Source organism: Procambarus clarkii, chromosome 87 (assembly GCF_040958095.1).
Source record: "Procambarus clarkii isolate CNS0578487 chromosome 87, FALCON_Pclarkii_2.0, whole genome shotgun sequence".
Classification (NCBI taxonomy): Eukaryota; Metazoa; Arthropoda; class Malacostraca; order Decapoda; family Cambaridae; genus Procambarus; species Procambarus clarkii.
The window spans coordinates 1,542,569-1,561,439 of NC_091236.1; the positions used below are offsets into that span (position 1 = coordinate 1,542,569).

The window sequence follows — 18,871 nt, forward strand, 5'->3', positions numbered from 1 at the left end:
GGAGTATGCAGCTCCAGCCTGGAGTCCATACCTAGTTAAACACAAGACAAAGTTAGAGAAGATTCAGCGGTATGCCACCAGGCTCGTCCCGGAACTGAGAGGATTGAGCTACGAGGAAAGGCTAAAGGAGCTGAACCTCACATCCCTGGAAAACAGAAGAGTAAGGGGAGACATGATAACCACCTACAAAATTCTCAGGGGAATTGACAGGGTGGACAAAGACAAACTCTTCAGCACGGGTGGGACACGAACAAGGGGACACAGGTGGAAACTTAGTACCCAGATGAGCCACAGAGACGTTAGAAAGAATTTTTTCAGTGTCAGAGTAGTTAATAAATGGAATGCACTAGGAAGTGATGTGGTGGAGGCTGACTCCATACACAGTTTCAAATGTAGGTATGATAGAGCCCAGTAGGCTCAGGAATCTGTACACCAGTTGATTGACAGTTGAGAGGCGGGACCAAAGAGCCAAAGCTCAACCCCCGCAAGCACAATTAGGTGAGTACACAGTAACACAAGTGCACACAGTAACACCAGTGCACACAGTAACACCAGTGCACACAGTAACAACAGTGCACACAGTGACACCAGTGTACACAGTAACACCAGTGTACACAGTAACACCAGTGTACACAGTAACACCAGTGTACACAGTAACACCAGTGTACACACAGTAACGCCAGTGCACACAGTGACACCAGTGTACACACAGTAACACCAAACACCATGGAATGCACGATAACACATGTGGACGTAATAATTACACTCGTAGTTCATCTGATGACAAACAACTTCATAATAGATAATCACGTCGAAGAACATCTCGCTATACAACAATGGAACTGCAATGGAGTTCGCAATAGAATTAATGACATCATACAGTACGTCCGTGAACACCAAACTGACGTCACAGTGCTGTAGTAGACGCTGGTGGGTGATGACTTCAACCCAAGGTTCAGCGGTTATCACAACTTTTTTCTCTTGTAATGTATCTTTCATTTATCAATTCTGATTGAAATTACCTACTTAAAATTATCTGCTAGATCAAGGACTTGCCCGAAATGCTGCGCGTACTAGTGGCTTTGCAAGAATGTAAATACTGTATTATCCAATGTATTCTCACAAACCCAATGTACCTTCTTGTATATATATAAATAAATAAATAAATAAATAAATAAATAAAGTTCTCCCTGCCCGCTGGGAAAAGAAAACGGGGTCTCATCCCTTTTGTAAATAACAACATTCCCGCACAGATTATTGATGACCTGCACATGGGGGATGAGAATGAATCACTGGGAGTAACCCTTTACTTAAACAATAATGCCCTACATATAATCAACCTATATGTGCCACAGAGTAAACTTGACCTTGACACACACTGGCTGAATTTGTTAATGAAGAACCTACCCTGCTGGTTGGTGACCTGAATGCCAGACACCCACACTTTGGTACCAACTGTCATCAGCCCAATGTCAATGGACGGAAACTGTCACTCTTTGTCAGGGGAAGTGAAAACCTTAGGGTCCTGGGTGATGAACAGCCAACTCACCTCAGAGGAGGAAGATTAGACTATGCTCTCCTGCTGAATGCACAGGACACAGATGCCAGTACACACATTGTGCACAGTTTATGTAGTGACCACTAGGCACTGATTACCACCGTCGACATGAGCAAGAGAAGGAAAGAGACGAATAAAAGAAAAAGGTTATCACTCGGACCAGATATGAGGCCGAACTTTATAAACAGGATGAGTGACTGGTTCACGGAATACCAAATCCCAGAAGACATTGACACATTTGTTGATGACCTTAATCACCAAATTGAGAGCTGTCTCCGAGTTCCGCGCCGTACACCTGGGCGAAGTAACCCTCAGAGGAAGAAAATATAATGGTATGAGAACGATTACATAAAGATGCTCAACGGAAATGTGCGAGACATGAGTAGAAAGTATCGGAGACATCCCACTCAAAGTAACCAAAAGCTCTTTAAAACTGTGTGTCAAGTAGCCAGGGAAGAGAAGATTAAAGAGCGGAAAAGACAATGGCTTGACTTCACTAACTCCATTGGAAGAGAAACATCTGCAAGACAAGTGTGGGCAAAAATTCAGATAGCTAAAGGGGGCAGAATACGGCCTGCAGCTCACAAAGATCCCAGGGTAAGGCTGAGGAACTAATTCACAAGTAGAATGATTCAGCATTCTCCTCCTCTTCCTCCCTCCCTGCAGAATTTAGCAGGGAACAGCTCCTGCGACAAAATAACAGAAGAATTAGGATAACAAAAGCACAGTCTAGTGATGACGAATATGGGGAACCGATCACAGACCAGTAAGCAATGGGGCTATGAAAAAGGGCAAAAGTACTGCACCTGGTGAAGATGGCGTCACCTACGACATACTCAATGCACTGTGTGAAGTGTCTGGGAATCCATTATTCCACCTGTTTAACAAGCTCGCCTGGCGTTCCGCAAGCGCTTTGTTCTGGGTTCGTATCCTGGCCGAGGAGGATTTACTGGGTGTAAATCCTTAACTGTAGCCTCTGTTAACTCAACAGAAAAATGGGTACCTGGTTGTATAAAAGATAAAAAAAATTATTCGTGGGGGGTCGTATTCCAGGGAACATAGGATTAAGGACTTGCCCGAAACGCTACGCGTACTAGTGGCTGTACAAGAATGTAACAACTCTTGGAAATATGAAAAAAAGGTCATTCCTAAGTGAAGTGTTGCCCACACAATGCAAACACGCAATAAGTGTTCCCATACCGAAGCCTAATGACCCTGGCAATTACAGACCTATCAGTCTCATGTCATGCACATGCAAGATGCTTGAAAGGACCATCATAAACCGACTGTTGCACAAAATAGGCAGGTTAGGGGAGGGGGTCAATGGATTTGTTAAAGGACGGAGCACAACAAATTGTATAGTTATTTACCTGGGTAATGACACCGCTAAATACTGTGTATTTGTTGACATCAAAGGAGCCTTCGACAAAGCACAACGGATTGCGATCCTGGACGAGCTTGCATGCATGGGTGTCAAGGGGAGACTCATGAAATGGATTGAAGAATACCTCACAAGGACGAAAGCAAGGCCTGCTTCAATAGAACAGTCTCAAGAACAATGAATATGGAACTCGGGACCCCCCAAGGCGGAGTCTTATGCCCCACACTATTCAATGAGCTTATGAACGCCACTCCAAATATTGATTTTCCGGAAGGGGACGCAACAAGTGGGGTATGCAGATGATGTCCTAATATAAGCCCCACCCTTGGGAAAATTAAACAGTCCATTAAACTCCATGGTCGGCCGAGCGAACAGCACGCTGGACTTGTGATCCTGTGGTCCCGGGTTAGATACCGGGCGCCGGCGAGAAACAATGGGCAGAGTTTCTTTCACCCTATGCCCCTGTTACCTAGCAGTAAAATAGGTACCTGGGTGTTAGTCAGCTGTCACGGGCTGCTTCCTGGGGATGGAGGCCTGGTCGAGGACCGGGCCGCGGGGACACTAAAGCCCCGAAATCATCTCAAGATAACCTCAAGATAACCATGGAAGGAAATGTAATGAGCTCGGTTTCATTCTGTCCACAAACAAGACAAAAGCATACTCACATCAAAAGCAGGGTGCAAATGAAGAATTACAAATTAATGGTGTAACACTTGAATGGGTTGACCACTATCAGTACCTTGGCGTCACTGTCGGCTCTAACAAGGGGAAGAAAGAGGAGCTCAACCAACTCATAGGAACATGCAAAAGTCGACTCAGGGCACTGAAAGCTATGACCTGAAATGGACATGGAGCCTCTATTGCCGTGCTTAAAATGATGTACACAGCCTATGTGCGCTCCGTCATAGACTATGCCGCACCAGTTCTGTGCATCTACTCCCAAAGCGATATGAAAAGGCTCGAAAGCATATTAAATGAAGCCATGACAATCATTCTTGCAGTCCCAAGAACTGCCAAAGCGTCTAATCTACGAGAGTTGTCCTTCCCCAGTGTTAAAAGCAGAATTAGGGAACTGAATGCTAAGCTTGCAATTAGATTAGCCAGAGATCCCCATTACAATAATATTGCCAAGAAAAAACTGAGTTCAATGTTACTTACAAGAGGAAACAGGAGAAGCAAAAAATGGCATCACAGATCAGTCTGCTACCTCGAAGAACTTCACCTGCTTGAGCAAGCTCATGAGCTTCTGCCTGTAGAGAGGTTACCTCACTGGGAGGATGACTCATGCAGGATTATCATCAATGAAATGGCAATGAAAAAATTCAACATGATACCACAAGAAATGAGACACAACTATCTCGGGGAAATTTATAAAGAAGCCAGAGATGAACTAGATCAAATCTACACTGATGGGTCATCTAAACCTGTCAATGACAGGGCTGGTGCACCATACACTGTGATTAGGAATAATGCCTTTCAACATAGAAATGGAGAGAAAGCACGTATTGAGAACTATGCCTCTTCAACGCAAGCGGAGCTAAAAGCCATTGTTATGGCGTCATTTTTCCTTGAACGGAACACTAATGGTGCAGTGATCTGCACTGATTCAAAAGTAGCGTTACAAAGCCTATCGGGCAGAAAATGTTGCGATAGTGCTGAAATTAAGAGAGCTGTGAGGGTACTAATTAACCAGCGAAGAGTAGTCAAGTTTCTGTGGATCCTCTCCCATGTTGGAATATATGGAAATGAACGAGGAGATGTGCTGGCTGCTGAAGGAGACCATATTGGAGTTGGTGTGAAGTCTCCTTCACACCAGAGGTGAGAAGGAGACTTCACACCGTTGACTCTGCTACAAATTAGAGGTATTTTCAGGTAACATCACCGTGACAAGGTAACTGAGGAAAGGAGGATAGAAGCACAAATCAGCGAATCTGTACGATGGTACAACATGGTTGAAGATGGCAATCTTAATCATTATGACCGAAGAGGAGGAGGACGCGGGAGAGAATCAGTAATAGCGAGAGTCTGTCTAGGATACAAATATCCATGGAGATTCGGAATGGAAGCAACAGTTGAGCAGCGGAGTTGCAGAATCTGCAACTCAATGTTCACGAGTTGAATCTGCAACTCACACGCTCAACAAATAGATTCGAAATTCCCGGTGGCGCTCTCTGTGATGAGAGTGACGGACACCGCCTTGACCACTATCTTCTCTCTTGAGGTTATCTTGAGATGATTTCGGGGCTTGAGTGTCTTCGCGGCCCGGTCCTCGACCAGGCCTCCACCCCCATGAAGCAGCCCGTGACAGCTGACTAACTCCCAGGTACCTATTTACTGCTAGGTAAAAGGGACATCAGGGTGAAAGAAACTCTGCCCATTGTTTCTCGCTGGCGCCCGGGATCGAACCCGGAACCACAGGATCACGCGTCCATTGTTCTGTCCGCTCAGCCACCGGCTGCCTGAGAGAGAATACCTGGCCGGTACTGGAATATCAGCCAGGTAAATACCTGGAATACCTGGCTCATTACTACCTGAGAGAATGTGAACACCTGAGAGACATTAGAAATATGTGAAGAATAATAAACCCTACATTGTTTGTGTTAGGAAAACACTATTTGTCAGATATTAATATTAAAAGATTCTTAAAGATTCTTAAAGATTCTGTTCTGAAAAGATTCCCACATTTTGCACCCGCAAGATAACGTAAGATTTTAAGGGTTGACAGATGTCAATCTTCTTGTTTGAGGAGCTGTTCACTTGAGACAGTTAAGCAAGTCCCAGCTGTGTCTGGGTACAAGTGACATGATGAACAACCCAGCGGGTTTTGTTCCTATTGGGGAGTGTTGTACATGCTGCTATGGCTGTATGTCCACTCACAGGATGAGTGGCACTGCCCAATAAACTCGCACCTTGGGGCAAAATTTAAATTTAAAAGTATCACCAGTGCACACAGTATCACCAGTGCCCACAGTAACATCAATGCACACAGTAACACCAGTGCACACAGTGACCCCAGTGTACACAGTAACACAGCAACACTAGTACACACAGTAACACCAGTGCACACAATAACACCAGTGCACACAGTGACACCAGTGTGCACACAGTACCGCCAGTGGACACAGTGACATCAGTACACACAGTAACACCAGTGCACACAATAACACCAGTGCACACAGTGACACCAGTGTGCACACAGTACCGCCAGTGGACACAGTGACATCAGTACACACAGTAACACCAGAGCACACAATAACACCAGTGCACACAGTGACACCAGTGTACACAGTAACACGCTGGCGTTGTGTGAGTGGCGCTGCCTAATAAACTCGCCCCTCGGGGCAAAATTTAAAATCGGTATAATTTCCACAGTGGTTCAGTTAACTTCAGTACAGATGCTTGGGAGTTACCACACACCTTGAACCTCAAGAATGTATCACTCGTCGTGTACAGTTCTAACAGACCTCAAGACGCTTCAGTTTCGGCACATAGCAGATAGTGTACTTCGACCGCATCGAGCTTTCACGCTCTTGTTCCTCATCGAACTCCCACGCTCTCGGCCTCATTGAGTCTCCGCGCTTACCATCCTGCATGAGCCGCCACGCTCTCCTACATCGAGCCCCGCGACTCCGGCAGCACTCAGCTCTATGCTCCAGACTTCGTCTCAACGTCTACGACACTGCCAACAACCGACTGCTGTAATCAAGACTACCAATTAAATATGAAACCCACTAAACACTCTTTATCTAATCATGCACACAACGTAACATAATCGTACATTACAAACTTAATCAAATACCTTAATCAAATTTTCCTTGGAATACAACCCCCCAAATTGTTTAACAACCAGGTTTCGAAAATTTCCGACATTTTTTTTATTTACTCTTAATATAATATACAAGAAAGAGTTGCTATTTTAGGTTAAATAAATATTAAATACAATTATCATCAAATACCTTAGTTAATCCTACAAAGAAAATTGTGTACGTGACATCCCCACTAGAAAATGAGTTACATTGCGACTTCAAAATTAAATTCACCTATGAATAATATTAATAAATAAACTTTAAAACAACAGTCAGTGGGCCAGCAGGGTGGTTGGTCTCCTCCCCCCCCCCTCCTCTCTTGAGGTGGGGGCCACCACCAGCACAGCATCCCCCTCCCACCCGCTGTCAACCATACCCCCCTAAAGGTCTACCTCCCAGGGTGGGGGAGGTATCTGTGAAGGCGCAGGCATATAAACGCGCTGTACAGCAGCAGCCTCCCCCAGAACAAATAGATTCGGAATTACAGCAAACTTGGGTTTGCTGTAGTTCTAATCTCCGAGTTAGAAGAGGTTCGCTGTCAGCATGAACCAGATATGTTAAATAGACGTACGAGCAGACGATGAAGGAAGTATGGCAGTGCTGTCTCTGTCATCGCGAAGAACATCAAAATCAAAATCAAAATGTTTATTCAGGTAAAAGTACATACGTAGAAGATGAGTTACAAATATAATGTTGGATTTATAGATAGAGCTAGGACATACAATACCTAAAGCCACTAATACGAACAGCATTTCGGACACTATACTCACATGGTGAGTATAGTGCCGAGGCTAATTCCCCATCATCCCGCCGGCACTCTGATGGTAATCTCGGGCGAGTTTTCAGTTGCTTATATGCCTGGGGACCATTCAGGCTTGTTCGCATTTGTGTTCCTCACGTGTGCCCCAAAGAATGAGGTGATTTGATAAAATACTATGCCCAAGATTACCATCAGAGTGCCGGCGGGATGATGGGGAATTAGCCTTGGCTACCATCACTGTACTGCAATGTTGTAGTCAGACTGGGTCGTCAATGTAGAGAGAGGCTCCGTGCTCATAAGGCTGTGGCAGGCTACCGTCCCAGCTATGGCGCAAATGTGAAATTGGCAAAATGATGTATCTCTCATATATTAGATCTCCGATCGATTATGCTTACCCATGCTTGCTCTAGTGCCTGAGAGAATGCTTGGAGGGCTGGAAAATATGCAAAACGAAGCCATGAGGATTATCCTTGGATGCCCCCGTACAACTAAATTACTAAACATGAGGAAGGAACTGAATATTTCGTGTGTAAGTGATCGTATCATTGAAATTAATGATTTAATTGGTATCAAGATGCTTAGGCTAACCCACCCTAACCCCTGTATTGAAGCCCTCCAAGTCTTCTTTCTTGAAGGTCAGCATCCCTCCAAATGGATTACCAAAACTGCTACTGTGCTCAGAATGTATAATATTCATCACCTCTACCCCAAGAGAGAAAACGACACTTTTCCGCCCCATGGGAAACCGCCCCTTTCCAAATTAGTGTCCCTCCCTTTCCCACCCAGGAAGCTGATTAAAGAACAAGCCTCGCTTCGACAAGAAGCAAAGTACAATGCCTTAAGCCAAATTGATGCTTTAGTAAGCGAGTGGTCCCTTTCCCAGATTATTTACACTGATGGCTCCTTGCACCAGTCCCATGGTGCAACTGGAAGTGCAGTTGTTGTGACAGCGAGAGATGGTTTCTTCTCCCATGAGTGTGAAGCGCGTATAAATGGGCCTCCACTCTTCAAGCAGCATTGGTTGCCATAATCTTTGCACTCGAGGGCGTATATGAATTCAAAGTTGACACGCTAATCGTAAGTGATTCCTTTTCATCACTGACTGCCCTCAGCTCCCCAAGGCATAACTGTGACGTTCTTGTCTTTAAAGCAAGACACAGCCATAATTTCCTGAACAAATAGCCTGGATGTGTCACAAAGGAAAGGTTGATGATATTCTTGAGAGATATAAGAATTTTGCACCAAGACTAATCTTTTGTTGAATTATCTGCATGTCTCTTGCAAATTGTCTATACAGTATACCTAGGTCATGAAAGTATTTATGTGTACGTCTGATACCATACTACTTGTGTAAAGGAGGAAATGTATATGTTTATCTCTCAGAATGTTCGGTAATACGTTTATTGCTTGTAATGTGTATCTATGTATATATTAACACGATGTACTGATCGGGGTGAGAATAGCTTGAGCTACCTCATCCCTTTGTGTATATTTTACCTCAATAAACTTATTTCAATTTAAATTTCAATTCAATTCAGACATAATGAAATAATCAATGATGGGGTCAGAGTTTGTCTCCTGTGGATTCCTATACATATTGGTCTCCGAATGCATGATAGAACTGATGAGTTAGCCAAGACTTTTGCTCATAAAGAGGGAATTGATTACCATCTTGGACTGCCTTTTGAGCAGCCTGAGGACAGTAATATTCCAGGAACATCAAGAAAATCTCGTAGACTTGAGGCAATGGGAAATTCACACCAGTTCCTCCATCTATCATTATTCTGTCATGCAGGAAGAACCGCACGTCAATGGGCCATTCAATAAGGTTAGTAGACTCCTCGATGTTACCACTGCTAGGCTTAGGCTCCGCTACAAGTACCTCTGGGAGTTTGTAACATCTGCTGATATAGATTTGACTAAATGTAAACTCTATCAGCAGAACTATTCGCATACTTTGCGTCATTATATAATGGAATGTGAAAAAATCGTAGAATTCAGAGATAACACCATCAATGGAGTCCAAGAAATGTGTTAGTACTTCATTCATAATAATGTACTGCCAGGAATCTTAGCGAAGTATCCAAAATTTGCTTAAAGTAGGTAATGCATGCACATGACTGTAAAGCTGCCGCTCAGTTGGGTGGGTGTGGAGCAAGACTAGTAACTGTGTGACTCATCATAGATGTAAAGTGCCTTGTATAGTGACTTGTGAGCCTCTTGTTGAATCACTTGTTATATTAAAAGACTATCGATGTGTAAATGTATTTGTGTAAATGATTGTATATATATGTACATGTATATATATAACATTAGTAACTGTGTAACAAGCGTCAAAACATTGTTACTTGCTTTGCTAAACGAAATATGGATTCATTTCCTGAACTGATTATGTGGCTCTGTAACCCTTTCCACCACCGCCCACGGGATGGGTATGGGGTGCATAATAAAGAAAGAAATTGAATTGAGTTTGTGGACTAGAATGAACAAAAAATGCTCCCCCTTTAATAAACAAAATAATTAGTAATTAAAATACTAAATAAAATTATTTCTTCCGAAATAAAAAACGAACCGTTTCTGTAGGCGACTAGAGCGGGAGGGAGGAGAAGGACCGTTGCACTAAGAAGACGCCATCAAGGTTGACGTCCAGTGAGACACACGCTGCACAGTGCTACAAATTTTCGAGATATCTTTGAGCCATTTTCCACAGCGACCTCACCAAATTATTGGGAAGTACCTTGTTTCCGGTTCTGCTACTTTATAATTATTATCTGGCCATATTATATTATGTAATGTTGAGCCGGTTATGAGGGAGGACAAACCACCCGGAACAGGTAAGTGTCCATCATTAATTTAATACTTCTCATTGTCATATCTGTTGCTTTGCATTGTTTATGATGTAACATTCCGGCAGGTGAAATTGTGACTGCATGAGCCATTTGCAGCAACTTAGCTGGTTTATCACACTATACGCGACACCATAATCACATTTCCAGGAGGAGATCGAATTTACATGATTCAGACGTGTCTATTGCTTGTTAAACAGGCTGCATTCTACAAAGACAGCTCAGCATATCAATAGTCATAATATTAACCATTCTTTAAATCGTTAAGTTAAATTAGTTAAATCATTCTTTAACTATAACTAGTAGTAACAAATTTTATAAATCAATTAGTTTTGATTTGGTAGAACATAAAAATACCCCCCTAAGTTTGTGAAGGAGGTTACTAGTAGGCTAAAATTGAAACTACACAGTCCATTCTCTAAAAAAATATTTAATATCAAATTAAATATAACTTATATAATAAAAAATATATAATAATAATTAAAATAAATAATTAAAATCCCGCTAGTAAGTTTTCCCTACACCAGGTACCCAATCACTGCTGGGTGAACAGAGGCTACACTTAAGGATTGGCGCCCAATCAAGCCTCTCTGGCTAGGCCAACAAACCCAGCACTCGCGAAGTGCCAGGCGAGTGCTTTACCACTGAGTCACGGGGGATTGTATAGACTCATTAACACATACATATTAACTGACAGAACATTATTTGTTGCTCAATGCTCGAAATATTTGTCTTAAAATGTCAATTTCTATTACAATATTTATTTCTGTGCTGTGCACAGTATCAACACTTCTTTATTACTGCCTAAAGTTAGTCAGTAAAAATTATAGTTTGTCTCGATATTGAAACATTTCAAAGTCCATTTCGTATACCTTGCGGAGACCTTGACGCTGCTGGTGGGAGAGGCTGGCCATGTAGGCCTGCAGGAGCTCAGAGGTCCTGCTGGGGGCGTAGGCTGGGAAATGCAGGGTCTCCGGAGCTCCAATTAATCGCAAAAAGTGCTCAGAATCCTTGACCAACGTTTAGTATTTGCCAATGACATCGTAATGTATGTCGCACGGGAAGCACAACTGCTGGTATGGTCTCCAGTGCTCATCAAAGCTTGTTTTAGGGAGACTCAAGATGTAACTGACGAACTCTGAGAAGGTGACTCCTGTATCAGGCTTCGGACTTCTTGAGTCACTCACATTCTGGCGGAAGGTTTTAATAACAGGTGCGTAATTTTTAATATAAAACTCTTCTCCTTTGTCCTCAAACTTGTCGCGGTATGCGGAGAGAAGGCGTTGGTAGGGATCCCTCACCACCAGCAGCTTGGTGTAGGTGTTAAGCTTCTTCACAAGCACTCTGGTCTGAAAATTAGTTTTTTGAATATTTTAGTGATGTAGCAATGCTTATAGACTATTTTGGATGTCAGATAAATGAGACAAATTTTAGTAATACCATTTGTTGACACCAGGATTTTTTATGTTAGTAATATATATTGGTATGAGATCTAATACAAGGGAAAGTTAAGAAGAGGGTCATTTTCTTTTGACAACTTTAGATCTCTTAAAAATAAGCGCAATAAAAGATTTTGGAAATCTGAATATATGCAGATTAAAACTGAGTTAATTTTTATAAATACATGAAAGGAATCAAGTTGAAGAGATGTCCAGAAGAGCATTGACCAACTTACCCGAAAATACCTAAAAATAGATTTAGTGTTATACCCACATGGTCTAAGTATACACAAGTGTACATTTAATGTACAATTAATGACAGACTTGAGGAACACAAAGGAAGTGTAAAGTCTGCAGAGACAAACAATGCTCTCTTCTGGCATGCTTGTGATTCTTATCATCCTTGATTGATCTTCTAAAATAATCTTTCCTGCCTCTACTCTTCACAGAAGCCGTCTTGTTGAATCTGCTCTGATACACAACATACCCAACATGAACCTTAGTCCTGGCTTTGTTGCTGTTGACTCTTCCCTTTCACAGTACATACTCAAATGCTACAACCTTCCTAACAAACGTGACCTGACTTAAGCCTACCCCCTATTAATTTTTCTTACACTACTCTCATTCTAAATTTATCCCATTCTTCCTTCATCCCATTCGTATATAATCCTATCCTTACCTTTCACCTTACTCTTACCTTCTTATTGGAATTACCTTCATCTCTTACCTGCTCACCCCACACCTCTCTTGCTGGCAAGCTGTGTTCCCACACAGTTGCTGGCAAGCTGTGTTCCCACACAGTTGCTGGTAAGCTGTGTTCCCACACAGTTGCTGGCAAACCACTCTACACTCCAGGTTCTCCTGACAATCTGAGCCATTACCAGAGAACACAAAATACAAAGTGACAGTGCGACTACTCGGAGTCTACAAGGGCTCTGAGCGTGAAATTGCAGCAGCCATTGACAAGGCGAAATCAGTGAGATCAGTTAATGTCTATATGCATGGTAACGAGGCCACAGTAATAGTGGCAACAAAAGCAGACCTACAGAAGATCCTGGATCCGGAACGCTGGGTTCCACTACTGGAGGCGAACCTCTCACCGATTCCTCCCAGAAAAATCACTGCAAGGAAAACGATATTTGTGAACAGGCTGAACCGCTGGTTAGTGGGTAAGGCACCCGACACAGAGGGCGGCAAGTGAACGAAGAAAACCCTACTCGGAAAACGACGACAGCTCTACTCGTCAAGAGTAACGGCGCCACTCGACCCACGATGAAGATGACCTTCGAAACAGCAGAACAGGCTCAGGAAGCAGTGAAGAACGGGTTCAAGCGCTATGGAATCACCTCCCCAAACCAGATCGCCATGGAGAAAGTCTACAACGTGAGACAGTGCTACACGTGCTTCAACTATGAGCACTTCTCCAACAAGTGCCCAGAACAAACGGTTAAGTGCAGCTCATGCTCCAGCACTCACAACTACAAGGACTGTACCGCCACCATCAAGAAATGCACGAATTGTGGTGAACAGCACGCTGCCACCTCTTACCTTTGCACAAAAAGAAAGGAGGAACTGAAGAAAATTAACGCCGCCAACCACCCAGAGGCAAGTCGCAGCAACCTTAGACCGTGGAACTAACCAGTTCCCGAGCCTCCCTTCTATAAGATACATGCAGACTACGACCATACCAGACCTACCAAACAGTGGCTCCTCCCAACAGATCACCCAGCTTTCACACTGGGGACCTAAAGACCAACCAGCACCCTCACAGTCCCTTGCATCACGTACAGGTATTATCCCTGGTCTTATTCGACTAGCGGAGAGGCTGGATGAACCAGATAATCAACGATTTATCAAGAAACTCAACGCGCTGTACCTAGCCAACGGCCTGGACCCCATCATCGCCCCAGGCGCAAGTCTCACTGCCTCCACTACTACTCCGGAGACTATCACTAGGACGACCACGCAGTCGATCTCAACACAGACTCCAGAACCACCCTAGACCCGGGCAGCACAAACAGAGGTATGTCCCTCTCCAGCTTCCAACGCTCCTACCATCACCATCTCAGCAGACGCGCTGGCAGACGTCCTGTCAAGAAATACTAACAGCACCACCAACGCTCCTAAAATAGCTTCTACCACTAATCCACGACACCTGGGTGGGAAACCTGAGCCTACCTCAGGTGTCGTGTCGTCTTTCGTGCGAGACGAAAGACGAAATCACCAACTACGGATGTTACGGACTCCTCAGACAAGGAAATCTTAGTAGGAGCACAAATACGACACCTACTCGGTACAAGACCACCTCATGCAGGCCACCTCACCAAACTCCAACGACAACACGGCTCAGCCAAAGTCTCAGCAAAAGAAAAACGGAAGACCAAGAGGTCTACACTAACCTAACCAGCTCCATAACTATTACAGCCAGCCCTCCGAGACTGTAATCCACCATAAAGACCCCCATCCAGCGCAACCTGTCCTCGTAAAAAGAACGTGGCTTTTGGCCGTTTTCCTGTATGGCCGAACATGGACGTAATTTGAAAATGAAAAAAAAAAATTATTATATATTTGGGATTTTTTTTCAACAACAGTAAATTGATTGATAAAGATTAAGCCACCCAAAAGGTGGCACGGGCATGAATAGCCCGTAAGTGGTGGCCCTTTTGAGCCATTACCAGTATCAAGAGCTGATACTGGAGATCTGTGGAGGCGCGACTGCACCCTGCGTGACGGGAGATGTCTCCCGTGAGCAACAGTAAGTTATGGGTCCTCTAATAGGTTAGGTGGACAGGAAATTCTCATAAAGTTTCACAATGGTATGAAAAACGTTAATGGAAAGAATCCTTTTCTAAGCTGGCCGAGTAAGCCGGACGACTCAAACAGAAAACGGAACAGTACGTCACTTTTGTGAGTCGATTTCATTTCAAATTACTTCCAAATTTGGCCATAGCGCGCATACCAGCCAAAAGTGACGTTATTTTTAAGAGGACGGGTTGTCCAGCGCCAGATCTCCAGTATCAATAATTGATACAGATAATGGCTGCGAAGAGTCTCCTCTTAGGGGCTCACCATAGCCCATGCTACTTGGAACTTTCTGTTCTGAGAAGCTGAATCTAAAATAGCAACAACATTTTACCTGTTCCCCACCTCAGTCTTTCCATATTTAAAGTCCATTCTCTCACACCCCAGCTGTCTCCCTTACACCCTAGCTGTCTCTCTTACACCCCAGCTGTCTCTCTTACACCCCAGCTGTCTCTCTTACACCCCAGCTGTCTCCCTTACATCCCAGCTGTCTCTCTTACACCCCAGCTGTCTCTCTTACAACCCAGCTGTCTCTCTTACAACCCAGCTGTCTCTCTTACAACCCAGCTGTCTCCCTTACATCCCAGCTGTCTCTCTTACACCCCAGCTGTCTCTCTTACAACCCAGCTGTCTCTCTTACACCCCAGCTGTCTCTCTTACACCCCAGCTGTCTCTCTTACACCCCAGCTGTCTCTCTCACACCCCAGCTATCTCTCACACACACCCCAGCTGTCTCTCTTACAACCCAGCTGTCTCTCTTACAACCCAGCTGTCTCTCTTACACCCGAGCTGTCTCTCTTACACCCCAACTGTCTCCTGCACACCCAGCCGTCTCTCACACCCCAACTGTCTCCTGCATACCCCAGCTGTCTCTCACATACCCCAGCTGTCTCTCACACACGCCAGCTATGTTTCTCACACTCCAGTTATCTCTCTCACACCCTAGCTATCTCTCTCACACACCCCATCTGTCTCTCACACACCCCAGCTGCCTCTCACACCCCCCCCAGCTGTCTCTCACACACCCCAGCTGTGTCTCACACACCTTAGCTGTCTCTCACACACCCCAGCTGTCTCTCACACACACCCCAGCTGCCTCTCACACACACACCCCCGCTGTCTTTCACACACCCCAAGCTGTCTCTCACATACCCCAGCTGTCTCTCACACACACCTCAGCTGTCTCTCACACACCCCAGCTGTCTCTCACATATCCCAACTGTCTCTCACACACCCTAGTTGTCTCTCACATATCCCAGCTGTCTCTCACATATCCCAACTGTCTCTCACATATCCCAACTGTCTCTCACATATCCCAGCTGTCTCTCACATATCCCAGCTGTCTCTTACACACCCCAGCTATCTCTCACACACCCCAGCTATCTCTCACACACCCCAGCTGTCTCTCACACACCCCAGCTATCTCTCACACATCCCAGCTGTCTCTCACACACCCCAGCTGCCTCTCACACACACCCCAGCTGTCTCTCACACACCCCAGCTGTCTCTCACATACCCCAGCTGTCTCTCACACACTCAAGCTGTCTCTCACACACCCCAGCTGTCTCTCACACACCCCAGCTGTCTCTCACACACCCCAGCTGTCTCTCACACACCCCAGCTGTCTCTCACACACCCCAGCTGTCTCTCACACACCCCAGATGTCTCTCACATACTCCAGCTGTCTCTCACACACCCCAGCTGTCTCTCACACACCCCAGCTGTCTCTCACATACCCCAGCTGTCTCTCACATACCCCAGCTGTCTCTCACATACCCCAGCTGTCTCTCACATACCCCAGCTGTCTCTCACACACCCCAGCTGTCTCTCACACACCCCAGCGTTCTCTCACACACCCCAACTGTCTCTCACAAAACACCTGTCTCTCATAAACCAGCTTTCTCTCTTACACCCCAGCTGTCTCTCACGCACCCAGTTGTCACTCACACACCCCAGATGTCTCTCAAACACCCCAGCTATCTCTTTCCCACCCCAGCAGTCTCTCACATCTCCCCGCTTTCTCTCACACACCCCAGCTCTCTCTCTCACACCCCAGCTGTCTCTCTCAAACCCCAGATATCTCTCACTCATCCCAGCTCTCTCTCTCACGCACCAGCTCTCTCTCACTCTCATATACCCCAGCTGTCTCTCACATACCTCAGCTGTCTCTCACACACCCCAACTGTCTCCCACATACCCCAGCTGTCTCTCACACACCCCAGCTGTCTCTCACACATCCCAGCTGTCTCTCACATACCCCAGCTGTCTCTCACACACCCCAGCTGTCTCTCAAATATCCCAGCTGTCTTTCACAGACCCCAGCTGTCTCTCACATATCCCAGCTGTCTCTCACATATCCCAGCTGTCTCTCACACACCCCAGCTGTCTCTCACATATCCCAGCTGTCTCTCACACACCCCAGCTGTCTCCCACATATCACAGCTGTCTCTCACATATCCCAGCTGTCTCTTACACACCCCAGCAGTCTCTCATACACCCCAGCTGTCTCTCACACACCCCAGCTATCTCTCACACACCCCAGCTGTCTCTCACACACACCCCAGCTGTCTCTCACACACCCCAAGCTGTCTCTCACACACCCCAAGCTGCCTCTCACACACACCCCAGCTGTCTCTCACACACCTCAAGCTGTCTCTCACATACCCCAGCTGTCTCTCACACACACCTCAGCTGTCTCTCACACACCCCAGCAGTCTCTCACACACACCCCAGCTGTCTCTCACATACCCCAGCGGTCTCTCACATACCCCAGCTGTCTCTCACATACCCCATCTGTCTCTCACATACCCCAGCTGTCTCTCACATATCCCAGCTGTCTCTCACACACCCCAGCTGTCTCTCACACATCCCAGCTGTCTCTCACACACCCCAGCTGTCTCTCACATATCCCAGCTGTCTCACACACCCCAGCTGTCTCTCACATATCCCAGCTGTCTCTCACACACCCCAGCTGTCTCTCACACATCCCAGCTGTCTCTCACATACCGCAGCTGTCTCTCACACACTCCAGCTGTCTCTCACATATCCCAGCTGTCTCTCACACACCCCAGTTGTCTCTCACATATCCCAGCTGTCTCTCACATATCCCAGCTGTCTCTCACACACCCCAGCTGTCTCTCACACACCCCAGCTGTCTCTCACATACCCCAGCTGTCTCTCACACACCCCAGCTGTCTCTCACACACCCCAGCTCTCTCTCACACACCCCAGCTCTCTCTCACACACCCCAGCTGTCTCTCACACACCCCAGCTGTCTCTCACACACCCCAGCTGTCTCACACACCCCAGCTGTCTCTCACATACCCCAGCTGTCTCTCACATACACCAGCTGTCTCTCACACACCCCAGCTGTCTCTCACACACCCCAGCTGTCTCTCACACACCCCAGCTGTCTCTCACACACCCCAGCTGTCTCTCACATATCCCAGCTGTCTCTCACACACCCCAGTTGTCTCTCACATATCACAGCTGTCTCTCACATATCCCAGCTGTCTCTTACACACCCCAGCTATCTCTCACACACCCCAACTATCTCTCACACACCCCAGCTGTCTCTCACACACCCCAGCTATCTCTCACACATCCCAGCTGTCTCTCACACACCCCAGCTGCCTCTCACACACACCCCCAGCTGTCTCTCACACACCCCAGCTGTCTCTCACATACCCCAGCTGTCTCTCACACACCCAAGCTGTCTCTCACACACCCCAGCTGTCTCTCACACACCCCAGCTGTCTCTCACACACCCCAGCTGTCTCTCACATACCCCAGCTGTCTCTCACACACCCCAGCTGTCTCTCACACACCCCAGCTGTCTCTCACACACCCCAGATGTCTCTCACATACTCCAGCTGTCTCTCACACACCCCAGCTGTCTCTCACACACCCCAGCTGTCTCTCACATACCCCAGCTGTCTCTCACATACCCCAGCTGTCTCTCACATACCCCAGCTGTCTCTCACATACCCCAGCTGTCTCTCACACACCCCAGCTGTCTCTCACACACCCCAGCGTTCTCTCACACACCCCAACTGTCTCTCACAAAACACCTGTCTCTCATAAACCAGCTGTCTCTCTTACACCCCAGCTGTCTCTCACGCACCCAGTTGTCACTCACACACCCCAGATGTCTCTCAAACACCCCAGCTATCTCTTTCCCACCCCAGCAGTCTCTCACATCTCCCCGCTTTCTCTCACACACCCCAGCTCTCTCTCTCGCACCCCAGCTGTCTCTCTCAAACCCCAGATATCTCTCACT

General features: G+C 46.1%; 1 protein-coding gene and 1 long non-coding RNA gene across 2 annotated transcripts in view; one reads left to right on the forward strand and one right to left on the reverse strand.

Moving 5' to 3' along the window:
* LOC138358905 (uncharacterized) overlaps positions 1 to 18,871 on the forward strand; it is a 405,448-nt gene that overhangs the window by 181,813 nt on the left and 204,764 nt on the right. The gene's annotated exons all lie outside the window — the stretch shown is intronic.
* LOC138358851 (carbohydrate sulfotransferase 11-like) overlaps positions 10,859 to 18,871 on the reverse strand; it is a 33,612-nt gene continuing 25,599 nt past the window's right edge. Inside the window, exon 3 of the mRNA XM_069317201.1 lies at positions 10,859 to 11,700. Within this exon, the coding sequence (XP_069173302.1) occupies positions 11,374 to 11,700 (327 nt within the window). The 3' untranslated portion in view covers positions 10,859 to 11,373. The remainder of the gene's footprint in view (positions 11,701 to 18,871) is intronic.